The sequence below is a fragment of the Acipenser ruthenus genome, chromosome 34 (assembly GCF_902713425.1).
Source record: "Acipenser ruthenus chromosome 34, fAciRut3.2 maternal haplotype, whole genome shotgun sequence".
Taxonomy (NCBI): domain Eukaryota; kingdom Metazoa; phylum Chordata; class Actinopteri; order Acipenseriformes; family Acipenseridae; genus Acipenser; species Acipenser ruthenus.
Genome location: NC_081222.1, coordinates 12,182,884 through 12,202,234, shown reverse-complemented (window position 1 = coordinate 12,202,234; position 19,351 = coordinate 12,182,884). Strand labels below are relative to the sequence as shown.

General features: G+C 43.7%; 1 protein-coding gene across 1 annotated transcript in view; it reads left to right on the top strand.

Moving 5' to 3' along the window:
* The window catches only part of LOC117409829 (potassium channel subfamily T member 2), a 93,143-nt gene that overhangs the window by 41,050 nt on the left and 32,742 nt on the right, over window positions 1-19,351 (top strand). The window contains exons 2-12 of the mRNA XM_059007207.1: window positions 4,158-4,237; window positions 4,325-4,427; window positions 6,526-6,582; window positions 7,806-7,854; window positions 8,618-8,677; window positions 9,778-9,852; window positions 11,353-11,436; window positions 13,489-13,583; window positions 16,186-16,366; window positions 18,374-18,538; window positions 18,878-19,014. Of these exons, the coding sequence (XP_058863190.1) occupies window positions 4,158-4,237; window positions 4,325-4,427; window positions 6,526-6,582; window positions 7,806-7,854; window positions 8,618-8,677; window positions 9,778-9,852; window positions 11,353-11,436; window positions 13,489-13,583; window positions 16,186-16,366; window positions 18,374-18,538; window positions 18,878-19,014 (1,086 nt within the window). The remainder of the gene's footprint in view (window positions 1-4,157; window positions 4,238-4,324; window positions 4,428-6,525; window positions 6,583-7,805; window positions 7,855-8,617; window positions 8,678-9,777; window positions 9,853-11,352; window positions 11,437-13,488; window positions 13,584-16,185; window positions 16,367-18,373; window positions 18,539-18,877; window positions 19,015-19,351) is intronic.

The following is a 19,351-nucleotide window of genomic DNA, read 5'->3' as shown; positions in this document are numbered from 1 at the left end:
TATGCAAAGTTGCCTTCGTATGGTCGTGTGGGAACCCTGATCAATGTGACCAGGTCTGGTTACCTACAGCGTGGCAAATGAAGTCTGGACAGCAAGAGAAAAACGACAAGTCCGGGCTGTGAGAGCCGTGCTCATGCAGAAAGGGCTCCTGCAGTACTGACACGGTCACTGCAAGATAAGATGCTGGGCACATCAAACATTCACGAGGGCATCTGGCAGGGTGGCACTTCACTAGGGCGCAGATACTGCTGGTGAGTCACCATGGAAACCTTTTCTCTGTACTGAGGGGCACAGCTTGCTTACAAGTGTTAAATCTGCCAAGGATTCCCCTTAGAGAGAAATTGTCAGCCAGATCGGTCACAAACCTGTAATTAACAGCTTCCCCACAGGAAGGAATTGCATCAGAAAACCTTTTTTTCTTATTGCAGTCTTTAATGGATATCACTTTTTTTAAAAAAAAATCTGGGACAAGAATTTGAGCGCTCTGTGTGTCGTGTGTATGGATATCGCCCTCTGCATGTAAAGTAAGACACCATTCTAAAAGTTAAAAAACACCAAAGCTGTGTTTAATATTAGTTCCTGAGTGCAATCTTTGTTTTTCGTGATTTATAATTTTCACGGATTTCAGGATTTCCGTGAAATGTATCCATTGCTGTGTAATATGGAGTTCCCCATTCTGAAAGGATAGGGTAAATACACATCGTTTTTATCACTTAGAAATAAATGCAAGAAACGTTTGCCTGATCGACGCGCTGCCTGTCACACTGCATTCAGGAACCTGGCAGCCGGTTCAGTTTGCTTTCTTCCAGTAAATGATTGAACACACACTGCATAGAGCTGCACGATTTCTTTAAAATGTCTTCATGAAAAAGACACCAGCTGCATGAAAGACAGGAAATATTTGTGCTGAAGATCGCTCTGTCCAGTACAAGAAGGGGATATTTTTATGTGTCTGTTGGTTTTTATTGTGTTTGATTATTCACTGACGATGAAAATAGAATGTCTTTAAAAGTTGAACATAAAAAAAAATTCTACAATTTAGCATTTACTGTTTTTCAGGTCAGCATTTAAATATTTAGGAACATTTGTTGTATAATAACATACCCTCCAGCTGTACCGATTTCGCTGGTACAGTACCTCATTTCTAACTTTGGTACAGAATCGCCACAAATTGATCGTGTGTACCGAATTTTGAACTTCATCTGAAGCCTTTTTTTTATTTAGTAGTTGCCAATTGTTTTTTAATCATTTTTTCCCAATTTAGAATAGCCAGTTATTTTTAGGCTCAGCTCACCGCTACCACCCCTGCGCTGACTCGGGAGGGGCGAAGATGAACACACGCTGTCCTCTGAAGCGTGTGCCGTCAGCCGCCCGCTTCTTTACACTCTGCAGACCCACCATGCAACCACCTCAGAGCTACAGCATCAAAGGACAACGCAGCTCTGGGCAGCTTACAGGCAAGCCCACAAGCGCCCGGCCAGACTACAGGGGTCGCTGGTGTGCAATGAGCCGAGGACACCCTGGCCGACCTAACCCTCCCTCCCCCTGGGCAACACTCGGCTAATTGAGCGCCGCCCCCTGGGAGCTCCCGTCCACGGTTGGCAGTGGAATAGCCTGGACTCGAACCGGCGACGTCCAGGCTATAGAGCACATCCTGCATCTGAAGCCTTTTCTGTTTCGTTTTTTTCCTGCACAGACTGCCAGGCCACCAGAGGCACATGCAGGTGCTAGCGTCACATCCCCGCGGTACAGCCTGCTAGACAGATAGTTAGTAGACAGTCCATTCAAAGATATTCCGTTATTATAGAATTTGTTATTATTATTATTATTATTATTATTATTATTATTATTATTATTATTATTTATTTCTTAGCAGACGCCCTTATCCAGTGCGACTTACAATTGTTACAAGATATCACATTATTTTTTACACACAATTACATTATTTTTACATACAATTACCCATTTATACAGTTGGGTTTTTACTGGAGCAATCTAGGTAAAGTACCTTGCTCAAGGGTCGAGCAGCAGTGTCTCCCACCTGGGATTGAACCCACGACCCTCCGGTCAAGAGTCCAGAGCCCTAACCACTACTCCGCACTGCTGTTGGGTTCATTTCCGAGCAGGAGCAGGAGCACTCGGAACCACGTTCGTGGGGTCGTTCCAGTTCTGCTCGGAAGAATATGCAAGGTAAGAATTCTTAACATTATCACACGCGGGGTGATTTAGGGTGTTTTTTTTTTCTGAGGCTGAAACTCTTGCTGGCGCCAGGCACTGAAACGTCTAGATTTCATAATCTTTACCCATCGCATGTGTCCCTGATCCCTAAGGGAACACAGGATTGTAATGATACTCATTTCATTTAAATGTATTTTAGCCAGTTCTTGTCTTCCTCGTTCATTTAGATCAATATCCCTGAGGATAATTTGACATGTTCGCATATCCAAATTCCCCCTGTATTTTTTTAACAGCATAAACGCTGACTTGAGAAGAGCAATTAGGAGAATATAAATTGAAAAGGACCCTGTGCTCCAGTCTCCTTGTAAACAGCCCCCTCCACACACACACACACATGCGCATGCCGCTGGATTATCACTGCCGTCTGTGGCTGTGCAAGATGAGAGTCCACTACAGCACACAAAGACGATGACAAGTGCTCCCGAGACAAAAGAGAAATGCATTACCATCTCTCTTCTTTGATTACTGCCTGAACCAGCAGATGAGGCAGCTTTCAAGCTATGATAAAGAGGAGGCTTCGAGAGCGTACATGCTTACCCTGTGGAAACATTCTCCCCAAGGACTGAAGTGGATTGAAAACATTGCATAATTAAACCTGGCAGGATCCCGCGTATTTGAGCTGTCAGATTTCATTTTTGTTTGTGGCTGAAAAGCTCAGGAGTGACTAATTGAACCTCTTAATGGTTTAAACGGCTTCACAGTAAGAGAGTTATTACCCCATCTAGGGATTCATATAGCCAGTGTGGGGGATACAGTGGATCCCCAAGTACATGTGCGGAGATATTTTTTGTATTCTGAGTTAATAGTTTTTTTTAACTCATTTTGGACTCTAGATTGCATTCATGCAAAACCTGCTGAACACGCTTTAGTGCAGAATTGAGAAACACTGAAAGAAACTTTTTTTTTGTATGTTATCCAATTGGGTTGAGTTTAGAAATACTAAAAGAAACGTCATAAATTAGAAGACGTTGAAAAAAAAGACTTCCGGTCAAAACGTGTGTCTTTGAATTTCAGTTTCTTTTAGTATTTTGAAATTCTGTATTTTGATTTGATTAAGAGTCTTTTAGTATTTCGAAATGCGTTCAAATCCAACGACAGAATGACAAATCACTGTTCCTTTTCTAAATAAATCTCTTACTGCGTATTTTCTCTCTCTGTAACATGAACTACATCTGTCTTCTACAGGATCTGGGTGAGAACAACACTTTCTCCAACTCCCAGCTCTCCAGAAGCCAGTCTCATAAAATCTGTAGCAAATGTGCTATTATTTTATATTCAGGCGTAGTTTCCCCTCTGGGTAGCAAGGCAACATCCCACCGCTGCCACCACGTGATAGTCGCCACCTTAACCACACAGGCGACCACGGAGATCTGGAGTATCACTGGATTGCACAATTTACAAGCAAACCAAGAGAAGTCACCTCCCTCAAAGATGAATGAAGATACCCAACTCTGATCTTATATTATTATTATTATTATTATTATTATTTATTTCTTAGCAGACGCCCTTATCCAGGGCGACTTACAATTGTTACAAGATATCACATTATACATTATTTCACATTATACAGATATCACATTATTTTACATACAATTACCCATTTATACAGTTGGGTTTTTACTGGAGCAATCTAGGTAAAGTACCTTGCTCAAGGGTACAACAGCAGTGCCCCCCACTGGGGATTGAACCCACAACCCTCCGGTCAAGAGTCCAGAGCCCTAACCACTACTCCACACTGCTACAGCAAACCCTCCCAGAGCACACAGACCTGTTATTGAGAGAACCAGTTATAACATTGCGTGTCTTTCAGACTGTCGCATTGGGTTTGGCATGAGATGGCCCTGATGTAATGGTTTTCATGTGTAGAAAGTGAGTGTTTTAATTACAAGCTTGTCGTGTGTGTGTTTTTTCTATTCCAGGGTGCAGGTGGAGTTCTACGTCAATGAAAACACTTTCAAGGAGCGCCTGAAGTTGTTCTTCATCAAAAACCAGCGATCAAGTAAGCATTGGACTCTCCTGCAATGTTAAGTGCAATGGTGGTGCTCTGGGTCGCTGTGTCCCACCTCTACTTGCTGCTGTGTTTCAGGTCTGCGGGTGCGGCTGTTTAATTTCTCCCTGAAGCTGCTGAGCTGCCTGCTGTACATCGTGAGGGTGCTGCTGGACGACCCGAGGGAGGGCCGCGGAGGCTGGTGAGACTCTCCCATCATGGTAGACATGGGTTCGAAATACACAGCAGCCCTGCACCCAGTCCTGGGGTTCAGAACTCCCCTTCAATAAGGATGTTATTGAAACGATCTGGGCTTGGTTGCAACATGTGCGTGATTTCAAACTTTATTGGCTTTGCTTTGACACATTACCTTCACGTTTTACCTTGTGGGTTTTGAGCCCGTTGCTGCAGACAGGCGCGTGGAATCAGGCTTAGACATACATGGTGCCTGTCATGTAGCTGCATGAATAATTCTTACTAGTAAACCTACAGACTCAGGTGATGCTGTGGTGAGAATCTGTTGATTCAGAGCAGATTTACCAGGGGCCTGACTGTTCAAACTCCTGGCACCTACCTGGTCATTTCAATAATAAACAGAGCAAGGGGAGTTCTGAACCCCAGGACTGGATGCAGCAGCAGCAGCAGGGCTAGTGTGAGTTTCTAACCCTGCTCAAACTCCTGGCTCCTGATCATTTCAATATTAATAAACTTCATTGAGGGGAGCTCTGAACCCCAGGACTGGGTGCAGCAGGGCTGGGCTGCAGCTGAAGCCTGTATGACAGGCAGCGGATCACGGTTAAGATAACACCTGATTCTTGTGGTCATTCGCAGACAAACCAACCTGTCAATAAAACAGTGAAGCAGAATGACCCACGAAACCGAACATACATTGATTTCTGTAAAGCATGCGTTTACAGTCATGCGTCCATGAGGCAGACCCTTTCACGGACAGTTGCCTTGGAGACGCAGCAGAGACTCTGCTCAGGGACCAGGGACATCTGCAGTCAAGAAGGGCAGCAGAGATGTCAAAGGTCAACAGGTTAAAGAAAAATAGAGATTCACCATTTAATCGATTAACCAGTTATTGATTGCTTTTATTAATTATTGATTGATTTAACTGCTCTTCTTAGAGCTTCACGTGTGTGTGTATATAGATAGATAGATAGATAGATAGATAGATATTAGGGCTGTCAGTTAATTGCAGTTCACTTCTGCGATTAACGCGTACGTTTTTTGGGAGATTCTTTTTTTTTTAACGCACCTTAATCTCACTCCCGTCTTGCCCCTCTTCTTAGCATACCGTAATTCATTTCCTGCGGCAGCATTTTAGTGCATGCCAGGACCGAATGGGTGCAGCCAGAACCACATTATGTGACAAAGCACTCAAACTGAAGGACTTGTGAATGGGAAGTTTCATTTTTGTTTAAACTTTCTGACGGTTCAGTGGATCTGCTGTCACAGTGAGTTCCAGTATCACAGACATGCATCTAGTCTGCTGTACCACCTGCATGCTGCTGAACATGCTTTCACGTCTCAAAATACACTTTCTATTAGTTCTTCTGCTACAGACGACAACACAGCAACAAACGAAACCCGTCAGAGCGCTCGTTTAGAAATTCAGGATCGCTGCAAACCCATGAAGCTCAGTATGATGCTATAACCGGCGCTGTTGCAAAGTGGAGTTAACATTGTAGCCATTAACATTGTAGCTTTGTTTTATTAAAATAACCAGATTTATTCTAAACAATATGATTGTTAACTGAGATTCATATATATGTATTATTATTATTTATTTCTTAGCAGACGCCCTTATCCAGGGCGACTTACAATTGTTACAAGATATCACATTATTTTTACATACAATTACCCATTTATACAGTTGGGTTTTTACTGGAGCAATCTAGGTAAAGTACCTTGCTCAAGGGTACAGCAGCAGTGTCCCCCACCTGGGATTGAACCCACGACCCTCCGGTCAAGAGTCCAGAGCCCTAACCACTACTCCACACTGCTGCCCTGTATATATATGTATATATATATATATATATATATATATACACACATTATATATATATATATACACACAGTATATATATATATATATATATATATATATATATATATATATATATATATATATATATATATATAGTTATTTATTTCTAACATTCTTATTTCAGACTTTTTAAATTATTTTTATGTTGAAACCCATTGATACTGTGTTGTGAAAGGCGCTATAGAAATCAAAATGCATTGAAATACCTTGAGATTGAAATAACTGTGCTTTCTGCCTTTGTTTGTAGCTGGGGTTGTCCGAAGCAGCAGAACAACGCCACATACCAGCACAGCCAGTTTGATTGGTGAGTGCCGTTCTCTCTGCAAGGACTAGAGATCAATGCTGGGACATATAGATGTATATATTTTAACATGCAAGGTCTAGTTTGGTAAATATGTTTGTGACAGGACGACAGAGGTTGAGACTCAGAGACAGTGTGAAAAGTTCAAAATAAAGCTTTTAATATACAAAAAATACAAAATAAACCAGCACGAGGGCCAAACAAAAGGTTTCTAAAACACAAACAATTAACACACAAAATGAAACTTACAACAAATAAGGCTTCCAGGCTGGGCGTTGCCTTCACTGGATAAAAAACCACATGAACCAAAAAACAGCACACAAACACCCCACTCATACTGCTTCAGCTACTCTCCTCTCTCTAGAACTCTCCCCCCTACTGGGAGGCTGAGGCCTCCTTTTATGCCAGGTGGCTGAGTAATCATTGAATAATTAATTGATTGATTGCTCCCACCTGACGCAATCAACCTGGTCAGAGAGGAGAATTTAACCCCCTCCCTGCCAGTATTTACTAGGGCAGAGCCCTGCACTGCCACAATGTTATTGACTTAAGATTGATCGATGCCACAGCGTCAGAGAGTGGCAAACTTTGAGACAATCAAAGAGATGAACGTTAATCTCCGGGTCGTGGGTTCAAGCCCTGTGTTCCCCCGCAGACGTGCTCCTGCCTCACTGAAGCAGATCAATACACCCGAAGGCTCTGTGTGAACAAACACATCACCGCTGACAGTGGGACTGATAGCTGCAGCACATGTATTATTATTATTATTATTATTATTATTATTATTATTATTATTATTATTATTATTATTATTATTATAATCTGGCAGATGCCTTTATCCAAGGCGACTCAGAGGTGTTACAGGGCAGTACAGGGTTACAATGCAAGATTAATATTGAAACACAGTGTAGTTTACAGTCAGTGCAAATAATAATACTACTAGAATACAATATGAACTAGGATGCAACAAGTTAGGATTACAACAAGTTAGATCTACAATGACAGATTAGCAGTGCAATAGTGCATCAGATGAGGATCCAGTAACGTGGTGCTGAGGTCAGGTGAAGACAGTTTACATAACATGTGTTTCTTTCACAACTGCACATTTGAGACCTATGTATATTACGAATTGAAGTTCACAGCCTGTGAGAGCAATGGGATTATTTTGTCAGCTGTGATCACTGACGTGCTGCCCGGAGTAAACTGGGGTCTTCTCACTATTTCAGGGTTCACATTATCTGGGTCAACAGACCGCTGCCGCTGTGGGCTTTGCAGGTAACGTAGAGAAGTCACTTTCTTTTTCTTCTTCTGGTTTTATATGTTCATTGGGATCCTTTCTAATGAGGTCCCAGAATCCCAGGACCTGAAACTCACAGCAGCCCTGGCTTTCAGAACTACCTGAGATGAGGTGTATTACTGAAACTCACAGGAGCCTCGGCTTTCAGAGCTACCTGAGATGAGGTGTATTACTGAAACTCACAGGAGCCCCGGCTTTCAGAGCTACCTGAGATGAGGTGTATTACTGAAACTCACAGGAGCCCCGGCTTTCAGAGCTACCTGAGATGAGGTGTATTACTGAAACTCACAGGAGCCCTGGCTTTCAGAGCTACCTGAGATGAGGTGTATTACTGAAACTCACAGGAGCCAGGAGCTTGATGTTAAATATATTGCAGCTGCCTGTTATCAGCAGGACAGCTCCTATTAGTAACCCTGCAGACTCGGGGGTAGCGTATTCATGCTGCGATGAGATGGCAGATCAGAGCATTCAGAGCACATGGTCATTTCAATACTGTATTTAAACAAGGGGAGTTCAGAAACGCAGGACTGGGTGTGAGTTTCATGCTCTGGAACTGCAGGCGTAGGTATTATTATTATTATTATTATTATTATTATTATTATTATTATTATTATTGAATACGTTTCATTTTAAAATTGGTGTTAAGACTTTTGTAATTTTTAAAAGCCATGTATACCTTACTTCTTCGTAACATCTGTTTTGTATTAGTTTTACACAATTCATGTCTTTTTTCCTCCCCAGGTTTTAGTGGCACTGATCAGCCTGTCAGAGACCATGCTGCTTGTGTATCTCAGCTATAAGGTATATGTGCTGAATGTTTTATTTTAGCTCTACCGTATAATCTGGAATATAAACCCATGTCCCCTGTACAGTATATGCTTGAATATTGGCGCATCCACTTAGCAGAAGACTAATCCAAAAAGTCAGTTATAAAAATAAAAAAGCTATTAATAACATCACCATCTTACTGAAGATTAGTAGGTGAACAAAAGCATATTAATGCATAATAACATAAGAAAATGTACGAACGAGAGGAGGCCATTCGTCCAGTTCCTAGTAGCTGATGTTGTCAAGTCAGATCTTAAAGGATCCCAGTGATTCTGCCTCAACAACATGACTAGGTAATCAATTCCATCCCCTCACCACTCTCTGTGTGAAGAAGAGTCTCCTTCAGCAACATGACTAGGTAACCCATTCCATCCCCTCACCACTCTCTGTGTGAAGAAGAGTCTCCTTCAGCAACATGACTAGGTAACCCATTCCATCCCCTCCCCACTCTCTGTGTGAAGAAGAGTCTCCTTCAGCAACATGACTAGGTAACCCATTCCATCCCCTCCCCACTCTCTGTGTGAAGAAGAGTCTCCTTCAGCAACATGACTAGGTAACCCATTCCATCCCCTCCCCACTCTCTGTGTGAAGAAGAGTCTCCTTCAGCAACATGACTAGATAACCCATTCCATCCCCTCACCACTCTCTGTGTGAAGAAGAGTCTCCTTCAGCAACATGACTAGGTAACCCATTCCATCTACTCACCACTCTCTGTGTGAAGAAGAGTCTTCTTCAGCAACATGACTATGTAACCTATTCCATCTCCTCACCACTCTCTGTATGAAGAAGAGTCTCCTTCAGCAACATGACTAGGTAACCCATTCCATCTCCTCACCACTCTCTGTATGCATGCTCAATCCATTAAATGCACTACGCTGTCCCATAGGCACAAAAGAAACCATTTGCAGTTAAACGCTGCTATATTGCCCTGCGGTTTTCAAACGATTGCCCTGCAGTTACATTGGAACACGTGCCTTCGACCTGAAATCACTTCTCATCAGAAAGGTGATTTCTGTAATAAACAGAGTCTGTGCTCTCAGCTGACCCCTGACCCTTGTCCTCCTCGTTTCCAGGGCAACGTGTGGGAGCAGGTGCTGCGGGTCCCGTTTATCCTGGAGATGATCAGTGCTGTCCCCTTCATGATTACAGTGAGTGTCTGCAGCAGCTGGCAGGAGACAGCCTTTTATGCCGTGCATCCTCGCACAGCAGATTGAACACATTGAAAAAGACTTCTAGTCGAAACGTGTGTCGTTTTAATTCACCGGGTGTTTTTCAGAGTTTCTAAATCTAGCACTGCTGAGTGTTCAGTACTTATGGGGGACGTAGGGAATAGCCACGTGTGTTCAAAACAGTGTTTGTTTCATTCACCGGGGGCAGTGTTGCAGGGGGGGCAGGTTAATGGTTGCACTCTGGTGTGCCAGACGTAAGGTTAGTCATGATTGTCAGAGCTGTGCTGAGGCAGCTCTAAACTGAAACAGAAGCTGATTCAAAGTGAATCTAAACCAGAAGAACACGCAAGAGAGCTCTAGTATTTAATGCCCATGGCAAGTTGAAACTGGGTTGAAATGGGGGGTAAGTTGTCGACCTATAGACGTGTCCGAGGACTTTCTAAACCAAGCCTTCTGTATCGTTTTTGTTTGGATCTGCATGATCAGCCACGTGTGACTGCCTGTCAGTCTTGCAGTTTTTTTTTTTGCTGAATGTGAGTGACAGGGTGTCAGTCAGGGTGAGTGACAGACTTTTATTGCAACACTGAAAACTAGTCTCCTGGCTTCAAGCGCTAAGTGTCAATGGGACTCTGAAACTAACTGACAGACCACCGTTTATGGAGAGATATACAGAGACAACACATTTTACTTGGTAACGACCTGAAATATCACCAATGCAGTCTTCTTCTTTCCTAACTTTGTTTTATGCCACAAGTGTGGGTCTGTCTAGCGTGGGATCCACTTTCGTTATTTCACTTCAGAGGAATAACTTCAGTGGAATAGCGTGCTGACCGGTTCCCAGTGTGTCTTTGCTTCCATTTCAATCCAGCGCTGTGGTGCTGAAACTCAGGACGGAGCTGCGTGGCAGGAGTTCAGACAAAACTGCCCCCGAGACGGGTTTTATAACCACTTTAAAATGTCTGAAATTAATTTCCAATTCTTATTGCTGTTTTGATTTCCTTTCTGGATGAGTTTAGTCGAGAACTCGACTGACATGCCCACGCCTGGCTTATCCAAACAGCTTGTAGCCCTTTCATTGACACGGATAACGGGAGGAAACAACAGAGAGGCTGCACATTGACAGAGTGTTGCAGGGGGGACAGGTTAATGGTTACACTCGGGTGTACCGGATGCACTTAGAGAGTAGACATGTTTGAGAGCTCTAGAGAGGACAGCAAAGTCACCAGGATACGATGACTTGAACAGAAAAGCAGGACTCTGAACAAGAAGAATACATTTGTTGTGATAGTTCTGCTGTTTCACGCTCTGAATCTCGGCATGGTATATGCAGCGTTGTTAATTATTACTGCACAAACTGTCTGAAAAGTCACTGGCACATCACAGCATGGAACAGGTGTTGCACGGTACAGTATCTCCGCTGTGCCGCTGGGATTAACAGACGTATCCCAGTTAATATTGTGTCTTGTGTTTTTTTATCAGGTTGTTTTACCTTCTCTCAGGAACCTGTTCATCCCTGTGTTTCTGAACTGCTGGCTAGCCAAGCATGCTCTGGAAAACATGATAGTAAGTAAAACGCACGCACGCACACGCACACACTCTCACATGCACACGCACGCACACACACACGCACACACACGCGCACACACGCGCACACACATGCTCACATGCACACAATGTTAGGTTAGGTTGCCTGTGATGTTGATTACAAGTCTGGGGAGGTTATAACACTATATAGCCCAGAGAAATCACTGCGGCCGGGCAGAGGAAAGAAGGATGAAGCTCAGAAGTTTTCTTGTCCTCTTCGCCATCTCAATACGAATCTCAGCTGAAGAGCTTTTGCAGGCATACTTGGAATACCTTTCCTGAGACTTACCTGTGCTTACACAGGCCAGCCTTTTAAAGAGGCAGGAGCGAACTAAACAAATCTATAAATCTCACCTCGATTGGGTACTGAGATCTCCAGAAGTGTGGTTATAAAAAGAATTAGCTAGAAAACGGGTGCTTTCTTATTAACCAGCATGCTTTCAAGCCAGGAACAGGAACCTGGAGCAAAAATTATTATTATTATTATTTGTTTATTTAGCAGATGCCTTTATCCAAGGCGACTTACAGAGACTAGGGTGTGTGAACTATGCATCAGCTGCAGAGTCACTTACAACTACGTCTCACCCGAAAGACGGAGCACAAGGAGGTTAAGTGACTTGCTCAGGGTCACACAATGAGTCAGTGGCTGAGCTGGGATTTGAACCGGGGACCTCCTGGTTACAAGCCCTTTTCTTTAACCACTGGAACACACAGCCAAAAACTGAGAACTTTCTTTAAGCTAAAAAAGCACCAGATACAGTGTTCTGAAATGAAAATCCACATGTGCTGTGTGTGTCTCTTTCAAAACTGCACTCTTTTGAGACCCATGTAGCTAATGGAAGTGCACAGCAGGTAAGGATAATGTTTAGTTTGCAATGATTGCTGTAATAAAGCTTAGCTGAGTGTTTTATTTTTTTTCCTACACACTCGCTGTGGGGAAGGGGAGGGAGGTGTGGGGCACCCTAAACATACCTTCATCACGAGCTTAGCGTCGCCTCAGAGGAAACGCAGCAAACCATGATAATAAAAGGGATGGAAAAGGTCACAGAAGGAAGGTGTCATTTAGTTTTTTGTGTCCCACTTGAATACGGGTGTCTGCTCGCCATGAATTCAGTGGAGAAAGGTCAAGTCGTGTAACTGGAGATCGATCCGAGTTCTTGTAGGTAGATCCTGGCGATTGATCCTATTCAATATCCAGTGCTTTGTAACGGAGAGGAGAAAGCCATAAGAAACTCAAAGTGACCTTTTCTATGCTCCTGTGAATGTTACGCGACACAGCCAGAGGGAGAGTGCACTGTCCGCCTCTGTCTGTTTGACCTCTTTGAGAAGTGCTTTTAAAATCTCATTTAGTTCTCATTCGAATCTCAATTATATGAGATGTGTCCAATTGTCTCTCCTAAAACCGCTACTGGATAAGCCAAAGGAGACTCAAAACGAGACATGTTTCAGAGACGCGGATCCATTACGATATGGGCAGCCTATCAGTGTATGGAACGCTGTAATGTGTTATAGAAGTATCTGGATATTTTTCAATATAATTTTTTTTTTTTCTTTCCATATGGAGAACTCCAGCGTGATTCCCCTTTGCAGAAAAATGCTCCAATAAATCCCATTTGTGGCTTAACCCAGTGAGGTATACTGGGTTAAACCCAGTATCGCCTTATAGAATGAACTCATTTCGCTTCATAAAGTCGAATGAAACCTGCTGAATAATGTCACGCTAACGTATTGAATTACACACCGCTTTGTAGTTTTCCATATACTAAACGAAAAACTGAACAAAATTGAAACGTGCCATTTCAAAATATAACATGAAATACTACTGTACTACTATTATGGCTTCCGGTGGACTTTTGCGATATCATGATGTTAAATAAAAGATCTAAATTCTGTTCATATATATATTTAGTTGTGTCTCAGTCCTACAGTTCTAGGTGATGCAGAGTGTTTGTTCACAGCTGTATGTTTCTCAGCTCCTCGTTCCTCTCAGTGTTGATTCCTCTCCCACGCCTGTGCTTCTGTCTCTTTCAGAATGATCTCCACCGAGCGATACAGAGGACTCACTCGGCCATGTTCAACCAGGTCCTGATCCTCATCTGCACACTGGTCTGCCTCATGTTCACATGGTGAGTTCGGGTTCAGGTCGTGAATCCATCTGACAACGGGACTGAGCTGAAAGCACTTTGAAACGGGGCTCGTTCATTTCCATCAGCAGCACATCTGAGATCAAATCAAATCCAGTGGGACTCTGTCTGTCTGTCTGTCTGTGTGTCTGTCTGTGTGTGTGTCTGTCTCTGTGTGTGTCTGTCTGTGTCTGTCTCTGTGTGTGTGTGTCTGTGTGTCAGTCTGTGTGTGTGTCTGTCTGTCTGTCTGTCTGTGTGTCTGTCTGTCTCTGTGTGTGTCTGTCTGTGTCTGTCTCTGTGTGTGTGTGTCTGTGTGTGTCTGTGTGTGTGTGTCTGCCTGTGTGTGTGTGTGTGTGTGTGTGTCTGTCTGTCTGTCTGCCTGTGTGTGTGTGTGTGTGTCTGTCTGCTCCAGTTAGGATTGCAGGCTGCAGAACTGCATCTCTCCACACTGATGGGTGAAGTTACCTGATGAGCGTCCGATGAGAAGGACGTGAGAGACGGGTTTAAAATCTCTGACTGCAGAACAATAATATGTAGGCAGAAAATGACAGCTGTAAATATATTACACTGCCAGGGAAATTGTGCAGGTTGATTTATAATTGATTTATAAACAGCAGCTATACAAAATGACGATCTCTGTAGATTGGATTGTAGACTGTAGATGGAACCGGCTGCAGCCCCAGTGTGATACTGGAAACGAGATGAGATTGAGCTGAAAACATTAAAGGCCAATTATATTACTTAGTGGTTAGGTGAGTTCTACATAGATGAGTAAAACGTAACCCCTCCCCAAAAAAAACCCTTAATACTGGAGAAACATTTTACCTTGTAATGGAGTGTGTAGCAGTTTCAGACTTTTATATTGTACCAATACAAAATAATGAAAACAGACAGATCCGCGCTCGCCTGTCCAGAAAGAACCCCTTACAAGAATGAAAGAATAATTGAATTCAACAGCTACACATCCAGTCAGTTAACAGAGTGAGACAGAGTGAGAGATAAAAATACATTGGCATCGTATGGAATAAACAACATGCCTTGTGAATATTATTAAGTACGTAAGGCTCCAGTGGCTCACCTGGCAAAGACATGACCGCGTGGTGTGCAGGGTGAGTCGTACAGTCAGGGCAGAGCAGGCCTGTTCCACAGGGAGCGTTGCGTTGGCACTGGCGCACCCGCGGGTTAGGGAGGCAACACCCGCTCCGAGTGAGCTCAAGCGGTCACCTGCAGGGCTGGCCTTCGTCCTCCAGAGGCCTGTATCCTGCTGACGTCCGCTCTCGAGTTCTGGAGTGTTAAGAGGCAGTTGTGGGATCGGAGGGCGCCTGCTGATTTTCAGTTCTGAGGTGTCGTGCGGATTGCTGTGGTGAGGCAATATAATTGGACATTCTGAATCGGACTGAAAAAACAAAGTTTACAAAGAACACAGAGCAGTGTACAAAAGCACAGTAGAATTTGGGGAAAATCTTAGGTGAGCATGTTAAAGAACAGACTAAATATGATCACGCACGCTCCAAACCATTTCACACATCAGCTGAACGACTTGTTTACCTGAATACATTTCTTGTCCTTTCATACACGATAACCGAGAGGCAGTTCGGCACAACTGTGCCCCAGGAATTGCAAACCAATCACAAACAAGAACAAATAAATCGCAGCTACTATATTTAAAACCAAATCTTATTGGTCAGCATCTCAAATCTGCCTAGCAACACACTCCTTTAGCACACCACATTTAGCAAATATTGTATTTTTTACAAATGCACTGGGAGTGTGTTGCAGGGGGGGCAGATTAGTGGTGACACTCTGGTGTGCCCGCTGTTCTCAGAGAGTAGACATGTTTAAGAGCTCTCTAGAGGACACAGGGCAGCTTTAAACGTAAAAGAGAGACAAGAATGTGTTGACTACAATAATCTACAGCTCTGGCCAAAAGTGTTGCGTTTCCCTATAAAATGAACTCATTTTGCATCATAAAGTGGAATGAAACCTGCTGAATAATGTGACATTAACACATTGAATTACACACCGCTTTTTAGTTTTCCATCTAACTTAACGCAAAAACTGAAAAAAATTCAAAGATGTGAAATTTCAAAATCTAACATGAAAACTGTACTATTATGGCTTCCGGTAGACTTTTGCAATAATATTTTGTAGTTTCTTTGATTACATGATGTAAAATAAAAGATCTGAATTTTATATATATATATATATATATATATATATATATATATATATATATATACTAAAATAATTCATTAGTTGATGAAAAGTACGATGTTTGTAGACCTGAACCAAGCTGAAATGGGGCAGCAGTGTGGAGTAGTGGTTAGGGCTCTGGACTCTTGACCGGAGGGTCGTGGGTTCAATCCCAGGTGGGGGACACTGCTGCTGTGCCCTTGAGCAAGGTACTTTACCTAGATTGCTCCAGTAAAAACCCAACTGTATAAATGGGGAATTGTATGTAAAAAAATGTGATATCTTGTAACAATTGTAAGTCGCCCTGGATAAGGGCGTCTGCTAAGAAATAAATAATAATAATAATAATAATAATAATAATAATAATAATGATAATAATGATAAAGGCTGTTTCTTTGGGTTTCTCTGGCAGTATCTGTGGGATCCAGCATTTGGAGCGAGCCGGTAACAACCTGACGCTGTTCGACTCGCTGTATTTCTGCATCGTGACGTTCTCCACTGTGGGCTTCGGAGACGTCACCCCCAAGATCTGGCCCTCGCAGCTCCTGGTGGTCATCATGATCTGTGTGGCCCTCATCGTCCTGCCCATCCAGGTGACGCCACGGTCGCTCGACAGAGCGGGACTCTCGCCAGCGTTAGAATTGCTTTCTTACATTCCCCCTTTACATTCCAAATCCTCTTCCGGAGAGTTTCTGGGTTCTGTTGCATCGATACAGCTTTACTGGCTTATCTGCCAGTGAGCTGCTTTGAGCTTGTCTGGGGAATCCTAATTGCCAGGACTGAACAGACTCTTCCATTCATGTGACCTTGTGATTTTTTCAATCACCAGAGTGGGACAATGAAGAGGAAGCAGACTAACCCCAGGGCTTAGAGGAATGAGATACAAAGATGGGCTGAAAGAACTGAATCTGTTTAGCCTGGAACATAGAAGGGGGGGGTGTGATTGAAATTTGAACTTTAAAATCACCAGTCATTAAAAAGACCAGACTGTTTGGATGTGAGGTCAACGCATTACAGAGAGCCAAGCCAGTGACATTCATTTCACGTCTCTGATTTGCAAATTCAATTGAAATCGAATCTGCATTTGACAGGTTGCGACGTGGCTCACAGTGTCTTGAGCTCTTTGCAAAGGTCACAGCAGAGTTAAACATGTTTTTTTAAGGATTCACCTTGCTAACATTTCAACGATGTGCCCAATTATTATTATTTTTTAAATACATCTGTCTAATTATAAACTAATTCCCCAGCAGGATTCCCCAGCAGAGGGAGTTAGTATTTAATCTTGGCATATCTCACACACTCAGTAGTTATTCTGAACTGATCTCATAAGACACCTGGGGTCATTCCAGTCCAGGTTTAACAGGTAAGATGATATAAAGATTTAGAACGGGGTTGGAACAAAGACCAGGAGTGGAAGGACCACTTTGGCCGCCCCTGTCTGGATGAAAGGACAGTCTGATCAAATGTGAGGAGGGAGAGGGGAGAGGGGGGGAGAGGGAGAGAGGGAGAGAGGAGAGAGAGAGGGAGGAAGAGGGGAGAGGGAGAGAGGGAGAGAGGGGGAGGGGGGAGAGAGAGGGGGGAGAGAGGGAGAGAGGGGGAGGGAGGGAGAGGGAGGAGGGAGGGAGAGGAATGGGAGAGGAAGAGGGGAGAGGGAGAGAAGGGGAGGGGGGCAGAGGCAGACCCCCGGCGTGCTGATTGAAGATGCAGGACGCTTGCTCGATCCTTCCCCAGTCTTTTGTTCGTTTGCTTGTTTTTTTTTATCATTAATGATCGGACCTGCCAACAAGCATTCATGCCTCCTTTGTTCTTGTCTATCCTTTCATCTCAAAATACATTTCACATTTCCAGTGCGGTGCAGATCTCTTTAGTGGTTTCAGCTGGAGCGAAGGAGCCCACTTCATTCTCCCTGATTCTCTCACGTCACGAAACTGTGTATTAACGTTATCTTGTTTTTCAGAGTATCAGATTGTGTGGATATATAGGGGGGTGTCTGTCTGTCAGACTCGCCTATATCTGGATAATCGCTTATCAAATTGTCATGAAACTTGGTCAATTCTTATTCTGTACTATTCTGTACCTACTGCTGATATGAAGTCCTGGTCGTGAACTTTTCATCACACGGATGGCTCTAATGTATGTTAACATTGTTGAAATGCTGATTTCTGGGCTAGGCTAGGCTCTCTGGAGCCCTGAATGCAGCTGTGTTTTATCAATGCAGCTGATAAAACCGTGTAAACTGATACAGCTGCGTGATGTTCTCAATGCTCAAGGAATCCATCAAAAGTGCTTTAGTAACATACCTGCTTTGCAGAGTGGTCATGTTTTCAGCAATTAAAAACAATTAACAGTCTTTAAAAAAACAAACCAAAAAAATAACACGTGTGGGTTTAGTGGGGGCGGTTCAACCTTCGTGGCCTTTCAACTCCGTCAGCCCCAGCTACTCTCGCTAGCTAAGAGTGGGAGGGGCTAGCAGAGGGGCCTGTCTCAGGGTTTGGATGCAACGAGGAAGGGTGTTCAGTTGTGGTACTTAGGATTCCCCCAAATTGAAGGCAGATTTAGAGAAACATTTTAAGAACTCTGCCTGTGTTTCTGTGCTCCAGTTCGAGCAGCTGGCTTACCTGTGGATGGAACGTCAGAAATCGGGAGGGAATTACAGCCGCTACCGCGCCCAGACTGAGAAGCACGTGGTGCTGTGTGTCAGCTGCCTCAAGATAGACCTGCTCATGGACTTCCTCAATGAGTTCTACGCACACCCTCGACTGCAGGTACATCCCCCGCCCCCCCCACGCACGCACGCACGCACACACACACACACACACACACACACACACACACACACACACTCCCTTCTTCTAAAGCACTGTTCAATCAGAAGAAAGTTTACCAGCGAGATGCCATTCAGGTCCATCGGGTCTCTTCTGGTTCCTAGTAGCTGATTGATCTCAAAACTTTGTCAGGTGAGCCGGAGCTGGCCCTGCTAACCCTGTCCTGAGCTGCAGATTGCTCAAACAGCTGATTGCTCAAACTCCTGATCATTTCAATAACTGCACTGAGGGTAGATTTGCAGCCCAGGCCTGAGTCTCTAACCCTGGACTGTGTTGCAGGATTACTACGTGGTGATTCTGTGCCCAACAGAGATTGATGCCCAGGTGCGCAGGGTTCTCCAGATCCCCCTCTGGTCTCAGAGAGTCATCTACCTGCAGGGCTCCGCACTCAAAGACCTGGATCTCATGAGAGCCAAGTAAGTCTTCACTGGGCAGCAGTGGTGTAGACGGGTCGGAACTAATGGATAAGCTAAGTCACATGACTCCCATCTCCCACACTGATTCACTCAGTCAGTCCTCTTGATGCAATGGAAAGAGCATTAGGAACTTCTTCAATTACCAGCTGCTTCTTTGAGAAGGCTGCAGATACTGACGAAGACGACAGCAAACGACTGCGAACACAAACACCAACGAAGCCGCTGACACACACACACACATCAATAAAGCACAGCATTCTGACGGAGAAAGACACCTTGTGGAAATCCTTGTAGAAATGAGATAAATGCATCACCTATTACATGTGTTACTAGAAGT